Source organism: Hippoglossus hippoglossus, chromosome 22 (genome assembly GCF_009819705.1).
Source record: "Hippoglossus hippoglossus isolate fHipHip1 chromosome 22, fHipHip1.pri, whole genome shotgun sequence".
NCBI classification, from domain to species: Eukaryota; Metazoa; Chordata; class Actinopteri; order Pleuronectiformes; family Pleuronectidae; genus Hippoglossus; species Hippoglossus hippoglossus.
The window spans coordinates 21,083,725-21,102,848 of record NC_047172.1 but is presented as its reverse complement, the minus strand read 5'-3'; the positions used below and the strand labels follow the sequence as shown (position 1 = coordinate 21,102,848).

The following is a 19,124-nucleotide window of genomic DNA, read 5'->3' as shown; positions in this document are numbered from 1 at the left end:
AAATAAATAACTCCCCTGCACACACATAAATATACACAAACAATTCTCCTGGTGCATGTGTTCACGCCCAGGTTGAGGCTTAGAGCACAATAAAGTGTATGTGTATGTGTGCCTGTGAGAGGGAAAATGAAAAATGGTTTGTTTTCATCCTGTGTTATGCTACATAAATGGGTTTGTTTGTGATATGAAGGAGGAAAGTAATATTTTTCCTCCTGTGCTTTGTTAACATGTTTGCTAATTGTACATGTGATTGTGTTTTTATCAATCACACACACTATGATTGTATAAGACCGATTCACATGTTAAGGTTAGATTCTGAAATATCTGAATAGTTTGAAAAGACAAATCTGCTATCAGATAGAGAGCTTATTATTTCACAGACACAAAAGAATTCATTTTCATAGAAATTGCTGTTGTGCAAGCAAAAGGTCTTTAGAGAAATAATAACTGTAAAAGCTTTACACTTTGTGTACTTTGGCTGCTATAGCAATCATTCTTCCACAAGAAGACGAGTTCAAGGTTTTTTTATTTTAATTTTTTTAATTGTGGATATCTCAGTTGAGGAATGAAACTGCTCTTTTATTTTCCTCTCACCAGTGTACAGGCGTAAACATACAGAGCTGCAGTCCATTCAGCTGGAGCTGCAAAGTCCAGACTGCAAGCTCAGTAAACTCCGCGCCTCCACCATCATGACCGACTACAACCCCAACTACTGCTTCGCTGGTAAAACGGCATCCGTCAGTGACCTGAAGGAAGTGCCACGACGCAACATCTCCCTCACCAGGTAAGAGGTTCAAGATGCTACAAGCTGTAGCAGAGCTGAGTTAAATACACTCATCTACATCTGTGATGAAATGAGTTATTGATTCACGGACACTGCTACATTTTTTAAAAATAGGATGGACTCATAGATGGAGCATAGTGGGAGAAATATCAGTTTGAATAAAGCCTGAGATATTAATGTACTCAGTGTAAAGCCTCAGAGTGTATGGGTGTACTGCAGTGATCCGAGCAGCTGAGAAATGATCTTTACAGGGTTCTTTTCAATTTTTAATGGATCTTTCATGTGTTTATAGCTCACCAGTTTATCATTCTGCCTCTTCATCTTTGTGATACATTCTTTCTCTTATGGAGCCATGAATATTTCCCAGCATCTAGAGCTGTAATAGTCATGATTCAAATGACACAGCTGGTGTCAAAGTTTCACTGGATGCCAGACAGTAACAGTTTTCTGTCTATGTGGACTGAAAATGTGGTGAACACTGAGCAGCATCTCTGCCAAACTCCTTTCATCAATGATTTTAATTTCTTCAACCTGTATTTAGCTCCATACGTCGTTACTCTTTGGAGACAGATACAGTGAGGACATCTCTGATTGCCATTTACTTCTAATATCATATATCCTATGTACTGCTAAATAAATGATGTGTTTCACCAGGGGCCTGGGTCACGGTGCCTTTGGTGAAGTGTACGAGGGGCTGGTAGTGGGGATACCAGGTGAACCAAGTCCACTGCAAGTGGCAGTTAAGGTGAGTTCTAACCTGCTCTCTGAAGAAAACTTTTTTTCTGTTCTTCAAAGGTCAAACCTTGATGAAATCAAATCAGATCCTGAGGGCCCTCTAACCGAATTACACACCATCTACTTTTATACTAAGAATACTCAGGAGATGAGATTAGGAACATAAGCAGTCAGTTACAATTTGAATGGCTCTTATGCAGCTAAAGGCTCAAAGGCACCAATTTTGAATCGCCTCTTTTCAATAAGCACCACATACAAAGTGAAATAACTACTGTATACACAACTTGTCTTTTTATACAATAGACCCTCCCTGAGGTTTGCTCTGAGCAGGATGAATTGGATTTTCTCATGGAGGCTCTGATCATCAGGTAAAAGCCACTTAGACAGTAAACAAAAAGCCTGTCTCTCACCTCAAAGCCGTCTCTGACACACAGTCTCTGTCTCTGCAGTAAATTCAGCCACCAGAACATCGTGCGTTGTGTAGGAGTGAGTCTGCAGACCATGCCCAGGTTCATACTGCTGGAGCTGATGACAGGGGGAGACCTCAAGACTTTCCTGAGGGAGACGAGACCCAGACTGGTGAGTCCCTCAAGTGCATGTTGTCATTACCTCCGCCAAGGATGTTGTTTTTGTGTTGTTTATCTGTCCGTTAGCAGGATTACACAAAAACTACAGGACAGATTACCATGAAACTGAAGTGCTGAAGAATGAGGTTTGGGTCAGAAAAGAACCCATCCAATGTTGGTGCAGACCTCAATAAATGGACAGATCTGGGAATTTAGCTTCACTTTCTCTGTAGCATTTCCCACAGAATTCATTCAGTAGTGCACACACACATGCGCGTAGCTCTCACATGCAACAAATTTGAAGTGACAGGTAAACAGACTGAAGAGTGAAAGACAAGTTTTTACTTCAAAGAGACGACTGCATTGAATGCCTGATGTATGATGTCTCACTATCTGAGTGGACAGTAAAAACCTTAGGACAATAGTTCAAGCGTGCGAGTGAGCACACAGCAAACAGCTCTGCACACAGCTTTACAATGCAGCAACAGACACACCCCAACTTTGAGATCTCTTATGTTATTATGAGAAGTTTTTTTCAATATGAAACTGTGGTGGGACAAATTAAAATATGTCTCGATAATTAATGAGAGACACTGCTTTGACATGGTGAGATAGGGCATCAACCTTGGTGGGGGTACAATTGTGCATTTTTTTTATTTTATCCATCTTAAGCTAACACATCTGTTCTTCTCCTTAACTTGCAGAACTAAGCAAACTATAATTCATGTTAAATCAATCCGATTTTATTTCTGTTTTTTCAATCTTCCTCTGATATATTTACTAAAGTAGAATTCCTTACAAGCAAGTCTCGCCCCTTGGCAGCCATCTTGGCAATGTTCCCAGGCAGTTGTTTCAGGCTAATGACACCAGGCACCTGTCGAAATGAATCTGCAGGGAGCAAGGACAGAACTTTCAATGGTCACTGGAACACAAAACTGCATCTTTAGAATCACCAATCAAAAATAATTAAAAGTTTGACTTTGCAAGTGCGTCAGTGCAACAACAAGATGGGCTTTATGTGTTTGCTGGTTCCATTGTTACAAAGGAGATGATTGTGGGTGGTTGTGGCTCAGGAGCTAGAGAAGGTCATTAATTAATTGGGAAGTCGGTCAGTGATAGAGAAGCGCTATGTATGAGTACTGTTTGAATGTGTGAGAGAGTGGGCACTTGTGACTTACACTGTACAGCTCATTGAGGGGTCACTATAACAAGAAAAGTGCTATCTATCTAATAATAGGTGTGGAACAACGCACTGAAATTGAGTCAAACAGAAAGAGGTGGTCTATGTCGAACTGAACCATGGTTTGGATCATTTGCAGTGTTAAAACATTTTTTGAATGATTCAGAACTGCAGGGAGTTCAGACAGCATTAAACGGCTCGCAGGAACGGTTCTGATGATACAATGTTTGAATGACAAGGACATTACCATGTGAAACCAAAACTAACCGGATCAAACGTTTACAATGAAACAAAGGGATGATATTTAGGTGTGAAAACTCCCTAAATGCTCTTTGTTTACCATTTTGTGGGGAATGGGTTCGACGTGTGTTTTCATTTCAGGGTTATTGAAGTCAGTTTTGTGTCTGTGTCTGTCTCAGGAGCACCCGTCCAGTTTGACCATGGTGGACCTCCTCAACGTGGCCAGAGACATCGCTAAAGGCTGCCACTATCTGGAGGAGAACCAGTTTATACACAGGTAATTCACCAGATGACTACACATGTTGCATATGCATGTTTGCAAACATAAATACAGCCCAGTTATGAAATGATATGTTATATTCTGTGGCTCTCTGGTCCTCCTACCTCAACCGATCAGAGAGACAGAGAGAAAAATAGTGTGTGCCCACATTGCTCTGCTGACTTCTACTCAGAATTACGTGCTGACTGCATCCACCCAAGCGTAACATATGGACTCTCCAGGCCTTTTGCCTCTCGTATGATAGCAGAAAGGACAAGTGATGAGTTTAGCATCAGAGCAGCCAGATGGGGTAGCCGGCTTGCCTCTTTACGCTCTGTATCCAAGGCACAAGTCAACAGGAGTGCTCGACTCCAAATCCACATCCACAGCAGCTGCTGTGACTTAAGAAATGTCTTTTCCTTCCTCGTCTTTTAAAGAACTTTAACATGAACATCCACGAGGGAAGTCGTAAAATGTCATAATTGCTCCGATCAATACATCAAGACGAGAGAAGTGCATCCTGGCTCCTGCATGTTTGGACTCCAAGAAATTGCCCAATGAAAAACAAGGCCTGTTAAAGCTTATTTGGCCCCATGTGTCACAGCCCCATCAATCCAGCTAATGACTGACCTGTCTCCAGAGGCTGGTGAGCTCCTGTCTCCTCTTTCTTCCTCTTTCTGCCTTCAAGCCTGCATTGAAATTCACACTGATACTGTCCGTGAGGATAATTACATTTTTTATGGAGGTGTGTTTACTCTGCGGTTGAGTAAAGGTGAAGGAGGTACAAGGCTTTTCAGAAAATGCAGCTTTTTCTGAGGGACCAATGGCTTGGAGGATGAGCTGCAGTGATGTTCTGGAACAGGTTATATCACAGGGTTAATCCTGTCTCAAAACTACTTCCTCTGGCTTTTGTTGTGTTTCTCTCTTTCTTTCTGTGGTGGTATTGATCAGTGTTTTGGTCAGGGCATCCTTAGATGTTCCTCCTTATTTACAACAGGCCTGGTGCTCAGGATGGAAGTCTGAAAAGAAACACTGTGCTGAGGAGAGCCTGGTAGTTTAATGCGACTGCAGGTGTTAAAATAGACTATTAACACAGATTGTTCTCTAAGTGCTGCTGTGAAATGGATCTTTAAGCTGCAGTTGAAATTGACTGTAATTAAGGTTTACCGTATGAGGCCAGTGAACTCTGTTTTTTTAATAATATCTTGCTTTCACATCACTGTGCCGCACGTACACGTTTACAACAATCCCTCCCATTAATCCCTCAGATCGCAGGCCGTCTCCAGGCTCGTCCTTGCTTACAAGCAAAAAGCAAATCATCTGAATGATTTCACCCAAGCCATTGAGCAAGTAATACTTGTATTTAGCTGCAGCACTCATGGGAAAAGATCTTGTGAAAGTGTATGTCTGGGTGAGTGCAGCACACGCCCACATGCTGGTCGTAGTTGTGCTATGATAGAAATTATTTTGTTTTGCTGAAGCAGCTCAACTGCCCCTATATGGATCGATTGTTTCACTGCTTCTGCTTTATAAAGGGACGTGAGTGACAACGGATCTTGGCGAGGAAAGTTACTGACTGCAGTCAAGATTTATTTCTTTCTGCAGTCAAGTAAACCATCTTTTGCCTGGAGCTGCCTGCTCCAAGCACCTGTACCGTAACACCTCAAATAGACAAGCATCTCATTTTGGCGAAAGCTCACTTGACCCATACATCCATGAGTTGACCACAGGAAGTTCCTCTGCTCTCCTCTCAGCCACCAACACACACAGTTGTTTTTTTCATACTGAATAGTTTCATATCCAATTTGAAGTAGTACTTTAATGTTATAAGTTGACTAGCTCCAAACACGTCTGGCACATTGAAGCGAAGGCATCCATGCATAGTGTAGTTTCAGTTTGAAAAACCCTCAGTTTAAATCAGTCTGAACCACCACTTTATTCTCCATGTGTCATTTCTCATCCCAGTTCATCAGTGTGGAGTCGAGGCCAAACATCAAAACAATGTTTTGCTGCCCACTCACTGGCAAAACTTACTGTTGTTTGTATCTCTGCTAGTTTTTTCATCTCATGATCTACTCTGAGCAGTGTCACTTGATGTTATTTAGATATTCAATCCTGGGTATTTATTGGCGAGCACACAACGTCACTTCTTCACATGTTAAAGAGTGTGAGACGTCTGTGTGTGTGGGCTTTATTTCCTCTTCCCCAGACAGGAGAAGAACATGCTGTGTCAACTATCGTATTATCTCAAAGAATAACCAACCCAGTACAGTGTAAATATGAATTTTAGGATTTTTCTCTTTCAACCCACTCTCCCTGTGTAGAGTGTGGAACATTTCAATCTTTTTTCCCTGGATACTCCATGTGGGCAGAGTCATAAAGGCACTGTAGGAAATTATACACTCTGCCAGCTTGCCCTGGGCTACATGGTAGTTACAGTGAGCCTCAGATCCAGCAGGGGGAGTTCTGAAGGTTATTAAACTTGGAGCCTCTTATAGATGCAAATATATGAACAACTTTATTAAACTTGTGAAGAGACAATGTGTGAGCCAAGCTGTCACATGTCAGAGCTCAGTACATCAGTCTCTTATATACACTATACTACCTATATATAAAGCCCACCTTCACCTGCGACTTGCACTGGACTGTACTAGCTGTCAATCACACAGTTTCCAAACCCCAATGCATACCAGGCTCTGGGTTTCCACGGTCTTAAAAAGTCTAAAAGAGTCTTTGATTTAAAAACTAAAAATATCATGTACTAGGTTTCACATACGTTCAGTTAATTATGTTGATGTGCTTTTACTTCCCATTCCGTCCCGCTTAAAAATTGTAATTGTAATGTATTACAGTTCCTTCCCAACTATATTAAATATTAACATGCTACAACTAAAAACCAGATCCACGTAGAACCGAGCCTACAAACACCCTGATCCTACAAACACCCTGGTCAGAATGTATCTCAGTGCACCAAAACTCTGTAACAGTAAATAAACTCTGTGTGAAAATGTTTACTGGCGTTATTAATCTGACCATGTTCTCATAGACGTCTACAGAAACGGATTTCTTTTTGCAACCAGCAGAGTCGCCCCCTGCTGGTCATTCAAGAGAATACAGGTGTCAGACAATTCTGATTGGTTTCATTTTCCTGGACCCGTAGTCTACATCATTTAGATTTACAGTCTATGCATAATACGGATTTACAGTGCTAGTGGTGTGAGAGAATTTTTGACCGTCCTCATACAGTAAATCTGTTCACCATGAGAACAGCCCGACTCATTCCACAGATACTCCCTTCTCTCGCAAGGTGAGGGAGATAAATTGTGATGCTGTGGGAGACATCTTCAGACTTGGGGGTGACAATTTCATCTCGGGTCTCTGATGTACATCAAGCTTGCAATAAACCCTTCTGTGTAAGACATCAGCTGCTGCCTGAGTTCTCCTTTCACCATCTTTCAAAAAACTTCCATCACAAGTGGGTTATTGTGTTCTAATACAGTGCCCAAGCTCCATCAGAACAAGCAGTATGTTCATGCATTGACCTGAGATCCTGTTTCCTCTTCTTTCAGGGACATTGCAGCACGGAACTGCCTCCTGACCTGCAAAGGAAGCGGCCGCGCGGCTAAGATTGGAGACTTTGGGATGGCTCGAGACATTTACAGGTACAGTCCAACAGAGATCACTGACAGGAGGCAAAACAACCAAGTCATAGCTGAGTGTTTAGTTACCCTTTTTGAAATTCTAGGCACAGATACGTTTTCAACCACAGGATGTGACAAATTAAAATGCGACAACAGCATTTTACCAAACAGCAGTGAATGAACACAGCCAATAGAAAGTTGTGCCCACTAACAGAGACCGTATTAGATGCTCTCATATATTTTGTGTAAGGACGACTGACTCTGTATTATCCATACCCTTCACAAATATATTCAGTATCTCATGACTTGAAAACACAATTACAATCAAAGAAAACTAATCAAGTTAAAAGTATCTCGGTGAAGCACCAGCTCTGAACATGAAGGTTTTTCCCTCCCATGTGAATACGGAGCCTGTGGCACTGAACACGGAGACTTTCAAACTGGTAAATGTTGAAGCGGAGCAGAGAAAGTGTTTTTATTCTCTGTCTCACTGGTGTAATGCTGCCTTCTTTTAATCTACATCAGCTCATCTGAAGCCACAGCAGCATCTCATTATTCTTAGCTCAAACTTTTTAATATAGCTACCAGAATTTCACGTGACATCGTTTAAATGAATGCACCAATCCAGCAGGGAAATCTCCAAAGTCTTTCATCTGGTGAGAAATTAGAGCGAGGGAAATGTGTCACAACAGTCAACTATATCAACGCAGCACTTTTGAATCATCCGATGGAAAGTCACACGAGAGCAAAGTCACTCTCCGAGCATCCGGGAAAGGCTGTTGCACAATACCCCTGGGGAGTCGCATTAGGAGCGCTTGATTTAATTGCTGATGTCAGTTTTTCAGGTGCCTCGCTGTGGTTTTGTTTTTATCTCTCAGCCCGGAGCCGTGGTTCTAGGACTGGGATTTTTTTAATTTTTTTATTATCATTGTTATTACAGTATGTTTAGAGGGGGGAGTGATTGTTTTGTGCACGACGCTGTCAGTAAGTGTTAGTTCTGCTGCTTCATGATGTGGCCCTCCTGCTATGTGGCGAGGGACACAGGAGTCGTTTTGGGGGCCGTCACGGGGGACGGGTGTCGCAGCGAGGGACCAGGACGAGGCTTAATGTCATCTTTTTATATTCTGGGAAGGAAGCCGCGGGTGCAATCGGACGTGATATTCCACAGGCTTCCTCTCTCACATGGTCTCACACTAATGCTTGCATACCGGTGATGTGGCGGTAAATAAAAAGCTGGGTAAACAATAGCTGCCAGTCAGTAAGCATCCTGAGGTAAACAGCTGCCACTGTGAGTGGAAATTCACTGAGCTTCCATGAAAGATTGAGTATTTTACCCTAAACAACCATATTCTCACAGTATGTATAAACAGTGATGTATAGCCTGACTTAAGGTTGTATTTATTAATGTCAGCGGGGTGCACTCACCTGCAGAAACACAATGTAAACAAAGACGTTCAACACACAATGAACAGACACAAGCATTCAGCTCTACACTGTGGCCTCAGGTGAATGTTCTTCTCTCTCTATCTGCTCTGTGTCTTTGTCTCTCTAATACTTCTTTCACTGCAGTGCTCACAGAACACATGCGTATGAATTTGTGCTACAGATTTCCTGGGACTGTATTTAAGCCTCGATAATCTGCAGCTCAGCTTTTAGTCCGTGTTGATGCTGTTACCTCGAGTAATAAATAACACCACCTAAGAAAGGGATCAATTCACTGATAGGGGGGATATCATCTTATGTTCTACATTTTGCCATCGCTCCAACTTTTCAATTGTAAGCAGAGAAAACAAACTGAATAGAAATGTGGACAGGTCACATTTGTTCCCATTTTCACTCAGAGGTCAGAGAAGGTCGTTCTGAATATATTACAACAAAAAATGTGTAGGCTTTACAGAGCAACATGCGTAGTATCCACTACCAGAGCTGTTAGATCTAACTGCATCTTTAGATGTAGGCCGATCCACCTCCAGTGCCATCTTCTTTATTGAGAGGGACAGGACATTTAGAGGGGTGCGTACTGAGGGTGGGGGGCAGCAGAGACGACAGTGGCAGGATTCAATTTTCAGATTCTAGGCCCTAAAACGAGGGAGGTAACTGACTCCCTCCCCTGAGTTGATTGTGTTACTGTTAGTGATAGATTAAGGCGGTGGATATGGAACTACCCTGCAGAGGTTGCACACTCAACTAGTAATTGTTTTTTTCTGCTACATTGATTAACTGTAATTTTCCTCAAGACTAAGTTCTTATGTCGATAGTTTTCTAAGTATATGTTTCCCTGTCAGCCATTTTATCTGACAGCAGATAATCTATATTCATCTGTTACCATTGATCCCCTGAAGACACACAGCTCACACTGAAACGTAATGACTGCTGCCACTTAATATCTGTGTCGAATTTAGACAGTGAGAACATATTTCTAATGTTCTCACCTGAGTTTGGGACCAAAGATGAAGTTGATGCGCGCGCGCACACACACACACACGCACGCACACACACACACACACACACACACACACACACACACACACACACACACACACACACACACACACACACACACACACACACACACACACACACACACACACACACACACACACACACACAAACACACACACACACACACAGATGCTGCACATTGTGCAAATCGCGTCCTTCCTGCCGCTAGTTATATATGATTTTGACTTTTAAGACATTCCCAGCTGTAGCTTTTGTGAGTTCTGACACTTCAGCCCCCGGTGAAGAACAGCACCAGTTGAAATGAGCTTGAAATCCTCCTTACACTGAGACACAATGTGATGGGTCACGCCGTCTAAGACTGGAGGCTTTGGGCGCTGTTTGTGAGAGGCTCAGGCCGCCACGATTAATTTTTTTTACCCATCTTTTCTTCCCAGGCTGCAATTGTGTGTTTAATCCTTTGCCGCTGTGTTCCTGATATGGTTGCCACTCCTTTTTTCTCTGGGTTTTATTTGACATGGGAATATCCTCTGAGCACAGTGCTCTTTCCTCATGCTGCATGTCCCACCTGGGAGCTGCCCACTGTAATTACAGTGTGTTCCTGTGCAGCCATGTGCAGCTCCAGCAGTCGGTGCTTCATTTACTAGTTTTCGAAGGCAAACACAAAGAGAGTGTTACCGCAGCTCCTTCAATAAAAAAGGTCCAGGGAGTTAAACTGGCAACCTTCCACTCACAATCAGTATCTACAGGCTGTTAAAGCCCTGTTTAATATAACGCTCTTGCCATGTTTACAGTCAAGTGCTATGTGGATGATATCATGCAACAGCAAACAGTACTAAACAACGTTTATTGCCAAATACAACTGTCACTGCTTAGCTGGGATCTAGCTGTGTCTCTTTTCTGTGCGGACGCCATGATGACGGACGTTGCACCCAGTCCATGTCTGTCCACGTCTGTCCTCGCTGTGAGCAGGGCGAGAAGAACCAGGCAGTGACCTCTACCAGCAGCCACAATCAGATAGAGCGCACAACGGATCATTTCTTCACCAACGCAAAAATGGCTGAGACGGGGCTCGGCCTGGCAGGAAATCTCTCTCTCCCTCCTCTCGGGGAGATAAGGACTTCAGCGAGTATTTCTCACACCAGCGTGTTCGGAAGCTGAGAATGCCACTGGATCACAGCGCTGATACAGACACTGACAAACACTGAATTAATTGCTGGATGATTTCCCCCCTCATCTGCTTTTGTGGGCAGTAGTGTTGCCATGGTGACGGCACTGCCAAATATAAATGCTGGTCATCCTTTAACATTTCCTCACTTTTATTTTCAGCAGGCATACATACCCAGTGTTGGTTTATTGACTACATGGTTGATTAAAACAGATTTAAATATTCAAAATATCTTTGTGTGTGTGTGTGTGTGTGTGTGTGTGTGTGTGTGTGTGTGTGTGTGTGTGTGTGTGTGTGTGTGTGTGTGTGTGTGTGTGTGGGCGCATTTTTGTGTTTGCTTGTGGATGTATGTTTGTCTCTATGTGTGTATGTGTGCGTTCATGCATGTGTGTGTAGGGCGAGCTACTACAGGAAGGGTGGGCGTGCCATGCTGCCAGTGAAGTGGATGCCACCTGAAGCCTTCATGGAGGGCATCTTCACATCTAAAACAGACACGTGGTGAGTATCCCTCACTCTGGCGTCGATGTGATCTCACCTCCTGTCCCCACCTGTCCGCTCGCTCCTTCTTTCTCCTCTCACCGTCCCCCGTCCTCCTTTGATGTATAACCAGCGTCTTGTCTCGTTGTTTTTCTCCTTGTCTCGTCTCTATCTCTTGTCCTCTGCTTTCATCCTTCACCCCCTCAGCTCTCATGATGCTTATAATTTCTGACACGATTGTCCTTAATCTCTCTTTCTTTCCCTCTAACTAATCTCTCCTTTCATCGCCGGCCTCTCTCAGGTCATTCGGGGTTCTTCTGTGGGAGATCTTCTCGTTGGGCTACATGCCATATCCAAGTCGCAGCAACCAGGAAGTTCTGGAGTTTGTAACCAACGGTGGAAGAATGGACCCTCCTAAAAACTGCCCTGGGCCAGTGTAAGTGCAGATACACAATCATACACAATCTCACACACATACACACACACGCTGAATTAATTCATGTGTTGCACATGACCACGAGGAAAATCTGATCCCATGAGATCTCATTAAGCTCCTCCATAACACAAACAAATAGGAAGGATGCTCAGTTGTATATGATGCAGTGGTATACGCATAAAAGAAGAGCTAATGCAGAGGCAGACATGAAAGGCTCTGATGATTCGCTGATATCGACATGTAAACAAGTTGTGACCTAGAAGGCGACAGAAACATTAACAGGAGAATCGTCAAACACTGACTCTCTTTCATGTTTGCCTCCCGATTTGAAGAAGTCATGATAGGATCTAAAAGCACATTTTCTAATCACACGGTATTTTCCCTCTGTTTTTAAGATACAGCCTCCCATGTGAACTATGAAAACATATACAAACACACATTTTTTATCCCACTCTCTCATTTACACATTAAAGCCTTCGTTTAAAGGTGTGTGTAAGATTTAGGTGAAAAAGATCTATTGAAAATCTATTGAATATAAAACAACCCTAGTGATATTTTGTTGTGTTTCATCTAAATTGTATGAATTATTGTTTTCTTTACCCTAGAATTGGCCCTTTATATTTAAATACTATATATTTGCATCAGGAGGCCGCCATGTTTTTTCCAGTATAGTCCAAACGGGACAAACTAAACACCTTCTGAGTTTTTAAGACAACTGAAGGCTACCACAGGTTGTCTCTCATGTTTGGATGGGACGGTGAAGTGAGGGGTATTCAGCTGCAACACGCAACTTCACCACTAGATGCACTACATTCTACACACTGAACCTTTAACCGTCACACTCGTTCTCATGACCTTTTTGCAGCTTGTCCTGCATGACCCTGCAAATGTGTATTTGTTTTTTTAAAATAGTGTTTTGTGTTTGTGTGTTTACACATACATGTGCATGTTTAGGTACCGTATTATGACACAGAGTTGGCAGCACCAGCCTGAAGACAGGCCCAACTTCTCAACTATCCTGGAGAGAATCGACTACTGCTTACAGGTAACAGTGTGGGACACTGACGACCATGCAAAACATTACATCAGAGACGTTTTGAGCGCTAAGGCTCTTCCTCAGACCTCTGAGAGTCGGTTAATGACCCACAATCAATTTTGAAACAAATCAGGTGATGTATCAGCAATACAAAATATTTACATAAATCACTGTAGATATCATAATAAATATACATAGATAAATAGTGTGCAAAATACACAATGTAAACTCATTTATGGAGTTCATGTTACATCAATAGTTTGTATTCCATAAAAGGTTCAGGTCGAATAGCCGTCATAACTACTATGACGGCTGCCTGGTTATATGATAGAATAGGGAGAGTAACACCATAGACCAACATTCAGGCAGATGTATAGAGAAAGATCTAGAGAAACATACAGAGAGGACATATAGGGCTCATGATGGAGGAAGATAAATCCCAGGAATGGTCTAATATCAAAGTCTTCATTTCAACCTTTGGGGCTTGACTACACATTGTGTCAATCCAACAGTTGACCTTTTAAGAGCAGAGCTAATACTTCCCCCTCGGTGTGGTTATGTCTCAGAGTCTCGATGTTCACGAGATGTTAGAAAAGGGTTGAGCCACTTGGAAGAACAAGTGTGTGTTAAAGTTACTCCTGTGTGAAAGAATCAGATAAAATAATAATAATTTTTATCCAACGTTGTTTATCTCAACCACAGAAAAGTTCTAGTTTTTCTACGTATCTACTTCTTCAGTGACAGTTTTCATTAGAGCCAAAGAAACATGATTTTCACCACAGAAGAAATCTTTTCAAATCCTAATTTTAAATGAATTGCTTACATTAATATCAACATTAACATTGAAAAATACAGTTCTGATACCTTGTTTATCCTCTTTCAGGACCCTGATGTGGTGACCATGCCACTGCCTGTAGAGTATGGACCCATCCCTGAGGAGGAGGAGCGCGTACCCATGCGCCCTGATGACCCCTCAGCTCCAACTGTGCTGGTAAATGCCCAGGTGCCTGATGGGGAGGCTCTACACCCGCCGCCACCATCTTATCCTACAGAGGAGAGCCGCAGAGGTGGGGAACATGCTGTTGTGACAAGCGCAGCACCGGAGGCCAAAGCACAGACGTCAGCCCAGCCCCAGCCGTACATCCACCAGCACCAGCAGCCTCACACACAGGCCTGCATGACCATGACGACCACTAACGCCGTCACCTCCACAGCTGCTGCTACACTCACAGCTAAAGGACCTCATGTCACTACCCAGCCAAGTCCAGCTGAGGGGGGCCACATCAACCTGGCGTTTACCCAAGGCCACCCGGTAGAGAAGGACGGCCACAACGGGAAGAGCACCAGTCTGTGGAACCCCACGTATGGGTCGTGGTTCCTGCAGCAGCAGCAGAGGAAGCAGCAGCAGCAGCAACAGCAACAGCAGCAGCAACTGCAGCAGCAGCAGCAGAGGCAGGGAGGGGTGGGCGGAGCCGGAGGCAGCGGAGGAAGGGTTCCTGGCGAGGGACAGGAGCACATGGGCCGGACGGTGGCTGAGGTGGCAGGGGCCCTGGGTCTCCAGCACCAGCACAAGCAGTTCCAGCACCAGCTCCAGCAGCAGCACCAACTCCAGCTACTGCACCATCAGCAGCAGCAGCAGCAGGGTCTCTGTAGACCCTTGTTACCACCACCACCTCATGCTGCACAGTCACCTCTGCTGTTAGATTCCGCCGCTCTTCCCCCGGTACCCCTCTACAGACTGAGACGATTCCCCTGCGGTAACATCGGCTACGGTTACCAGGAGCAAGGCCTGCCGCCGGAGGTCGCCCACGGCAACCCTAACCCTCCTCCTCCGCCACCTCCCTCCCAACAGGGCACCTCCATGTCGTCCTCGGCAGCTCACCAGAGGGGAGCCTCTGTTCCCACTTCGATGACGTTGGGTCGGCCAGGTATGTCCGAGGACAGCCGCCCGCTGCTCGTCACCATGGGGACGGTGCAGGACCCCAGGCTGCCCAGGATGGAGGGCCACAACGCCACAGTGCTTTAGCCCAAATGCCTGAACTGCTGGTCTTTTATCAGACGGAGACAAACAAACACTGTGTCCGGACAGATTTCGTTTTACAACACCCCTTCAATGCCGCCATTTTGGTTTCCTCCTCCAGTTCAGAAAGAACCCGTCCAGCTGAGACACAGCTGGATGAGTCCATCAGGCTTTTCCTATGAGAACCCTGGAGCCGTGTTCAAATCCCCAATGGATGCTAAAGCACATCAGACAACTCAAAACCTTTGAGAGGCAGAATTTAGAGCAAAGACTAGTTTTAAGAGTTTAAAAAAGTGTATTTTTTCATTGCTGGAGGGATCATGACTGAGTGAGAATCTAATGAGGAGTTTACAGCACAGGACGACGAGGGGACGGGTCGTGGACGTGGCGTGGCGTGTTGATTAACAGCTGAGGATGTCTCTTGTGTGTGAGAATGGACCATGAGGTGGATTGAAATCTCTATATTTTGCCAGACTTCCGTGTTTGGTGACTGTGGCTGTGTCTGCAGCCGTCAGCCACATGTGTCAGTTCTACCGCTCCTGCTCCACATGCTTTTGGAAAACAACCGTGTGGTGAATAACCAGACCTGACTGTTTTTAATGAATATCACTGAACAGGACATTGGATTACCAGACACATTTATACTTTTTAAAAAAATTCTGGGAAAAATGTGTTTGTTGATGTTTGCTTGCCTGCTTGTTTATTTATTCATTCGTTTATTTATTATTTGGAAGCGGCTCTATAACTTATTAACATGCTTCTTCAAACCCAAATTCATCTCTCGTCCACTGGTTTCCACCTAAGTTTTTTGTTTTTTTATAGCTGCAGGAATTAAGTTTTGAACGATCCATAAAAGAAAAGTCTAAATATCCTGAAGGGATGAGGTAGAAGTCGTACAGGAAATCAGTGGAGTGATGAATAGAGCTAAGATGCAGGTATGAAAGATAGTTTGACAGAAGAATAAGATGTAAGATCGCAGCTTTTTGTTGTGGCTGAATATTTGTGGTATCTCGTTGCTCCTGGTTCTATTGAAAGCTCCGCTCCTTTTTTTTTTACGGCTCCATTCTGCTGAGTGCTCAGAGACAGTTGAGTTGAGGCTTTTCTTTACTTATGGCTTCTTCAGTAACCCTTTATTGATTCATTTCTGTTTGTCTGGATGTAGAAACACAATGGATATTGCTGAATCAATCTTAACCTTCAAATTTCTATCTGGAAGCCCTCGACAGAGCGAGAATGAGTGTTGGGGAATACGAATGAGTGTGAGTGCTCCACATGAGAATGAAACCTGGGACCATCCCGCTGCTCCTCTTCACACACACGGTGTTTAAAGTCTGCTTCTTTCAGTTTAATGACACTAAATCTATCAGATGAAGCCGTGTGTTGATATTTCGGTGAATGACGACAACGTGCGTCACTGTTTGGATGCTTTTGCTCGACTGTACTGATCCTGTGTGTCTGCTGTGGCCATGATGAGTCGTCATGACACGGTCATGACGCTCAGGGGCCGGTCACAAGAGAGCAGGTGAAACGTTGGCGAATTGAAAAGTCTTTTTGCTTCAGTCTCCAGTACCTGTGTTCAGTGCATTAACTCTGTGTTCCCTTCTCAGCTCATCTCCAACGTTTGATGTAAAAAGACTAAATGAACTGCACCTGTAAATGTTGTAATTATAAAGTATTGTACGATGGCTCTGGTAAATGCTGTAAATTGCCCTTCAGAAGACATTCGCCAAAATTAATAAATTACTATATAATAATTGTTTTTGCATTTGTCCGTCTGCTGTCCTCTTTGGTGTCGAGGGAATTTGATTAACATTGACTTTATAATTTGCTGATTAAAATCATCAATCACAGACTTATTTAGGGTAGCGTCCTTTAACTGTTAACATTATAACTGTTAATACGATTCTTTATCTTCCAACCTAATGTAGTAATGTGTACTGAAACAATTGTGGTGTTGGTAAAACAGGCAATAATGGAGATGGAGCAAATGAATTACTAGAAACCCTCAGTGGAGCCCACACCTCCACCAACAGTCCCCTCATGAAACTGCATTTTATTTGGATCTGCACCACATTACACACACTCATAAATATCAGTCCCCTAATGTGCCTGATGTTTTTCATCAAGATCCATGAATTATTTTCTGAGAAAGTGTTGAAAAACTTCTTATCTCACAATATTAAAGTAAGTGAAGGAATAATCCTGGAAGCACATTTTATTTAGTTCTTCCTTTCACCAAGTTTCCTGTTAATCCCTCCTGTAGTTTTCAGGCAAAACGGTGTCTGACAGACAAACGCAGATGAAAACACAACCTCCCTGGTGGAGGTGACAATGAGTCACCTGTGCACCAGCAGTAAACTTGTTGTCTCCATTCTGAATCATATGTCCTCTGAGTTTCACATCTTCACAGACGTCACCTTGTACACAGGAGGGTTTTCTTCCTCCTGATCGGACTCACTAACACTGGCGACCCACCGTGATGTCACCTGTTGATCTGTGAACTGGCCTCATGCCTCAGTGTTATTATTTCTCACTCTGTGAAATGAATAGACATGACCCACTCCACTGTCCTCTGGTCGTCCAGAATCAAGACCATACATTTTATTTTTGGTTTCCATTGCTGCATTTCATGTCTTCCCTTCATGTTTCATGCTCTAAGTGATAGATTAAAATGTTTCTCAGCTTTTCTACCACGTTCCACTGCATGTGTATTTTTAGTTTATTAATAAGGGGCCATAGATTTATTTATAATAGTATGATTTACTGCCCTTCACTAGTTTGTATTCCCCACAGAAAGTGGAAAGTAACTGATTAAGAAGAAAACAGATTAAATGTGTGTTGTGTGGTGATGTATTCACTTTTGTTGGGACCTGGTATTTGTGAACTCCAGTTCGGCCTACACATCCCGGCCAAATCCGGAGCACATGTTCTTTGTTCTGGAGACAAACCAGAGCCTCCAGAACTCAGTCTCCCAGGGTGTTTGAAACGTCACACAGAGGTGTGAAAACCGACCGGAGACACAAGTTTTAACCACTATTGGTCACTCTGGGCCCCATGACCCATGAGGTCACCAGGCCAATATAAGCCCAGTTCCCCCCCCCCCCTTCTTCCTGTTTCTACGCAACCCTCCGAGAGGAGAAGGGTGGTTGTCCAACTCAGCATCTCTTCTACTCAACTCTCCGAGAGGAGGTCACCTCTCTTTCTGCTCAACTTGAATGGAGGAGAGGTGCAGCTTTCCACTCACCGAGCGAGGGAAACCTCCAAATCCAAGCTCTACCAACCTTCAAGCAGGCCTGACTGGAGCAGACTGCTAAAACCTTCCAAAAGGCAGCGACGCAAGATCCTGCCTAACAACTCAGCACAAGAGCTGCATCGCACAGCAGAACCACAACCAGCAAGACGACTTCACTGGACATCGAACAGCACAGCAACCTTTTTTCCCTTCCCATGGACTGGTAACACAACTGGGCTTAATAATTATACTAGGCTAAGCAAAGACTGTTTTTTCGATTCCGTCTGTTGTTTATAAGTTTGATTTGTGTTGCTGTGATATTTTGGTTACAAGTTATTTGAAAGTTAATGTTAGTTATGTACGCTCTTCACTCTACGCTCTTTCTCTAACTTGGCACCAACGCACGCACACACACGCATATCTCAGCACCCATCTCTCTGACTCCCGCTACATGTCGTAAACATACTAGGGGGGATGGTTTATTGCCCTCATAGGGGCCAGCCACCATTTTGAAAGCACACTCACTCACACAGACACACACACGCATACTCACACACACATATGTATAGTAAGTACGTCTTTAGTAATTTGTGTTTTTATACTTTATTATCTTCATAATAAATGTTTTTCATTCACAATTGAATGAATGTTGCATAAGTGTGAATTTTGCTAACCTCTACACTGTCAAGAACTCCATATCCTTCAACTTAGCTAACTATCTATATGGTAATTTTGGTTATAGTTATTAATTTCATCGTTAATCAGAGTTCCAAATTTGTAGTTAGTACTTTTATGAGACTTGATCAATAAATTGGCTATCTTTTCCCTTCCTTTGAAGGGTGGTGCCCCGAGGTAACTTTAATCAATTAAAGTTATTATTTAATATTAAT

General features: G+C 43.4%; 1 protein-coding gene across 1 annotated transcript in view; it reads left to right on the top strand.

Moving 5' to 3' along the window:
• Positions 1-15,651, top strand: part of alk (ALK receptor tyrosine kinase) — a 349,155-nt gene extending 333,504 nt beyond the window's left edge. The window contains 10 exon segments of the mRNA XM_034576116.1: positions 598-784; positions 1,439-1,529; positions 1,823-1,887; positions 1,969-2,098; positions 3,685-3,782; positions 7,334-7,426; positions 11,430-11,531; positions 11,812-11,946; positions 12,901-12,991; positions 13,866-15,651. Of these exon segments, the coding sequence (XP_034432007.1) occupies positions 598-784; positions 1,439-1,529; positions 1,823-1,887; positions 1,969-2,098; positions 3,685-3,782; positions 7,334-7,426; positions 11,430-11,531; positions 11,812-11,946; positions 12,901-12,991; positions 13,866-15,008 (2,135 nt within the window). The 3' untranslated portion in view covers positions 15,009-15,651.
• Positions 15,652-19,124: the final 3,473 nt, after the last annotated feature.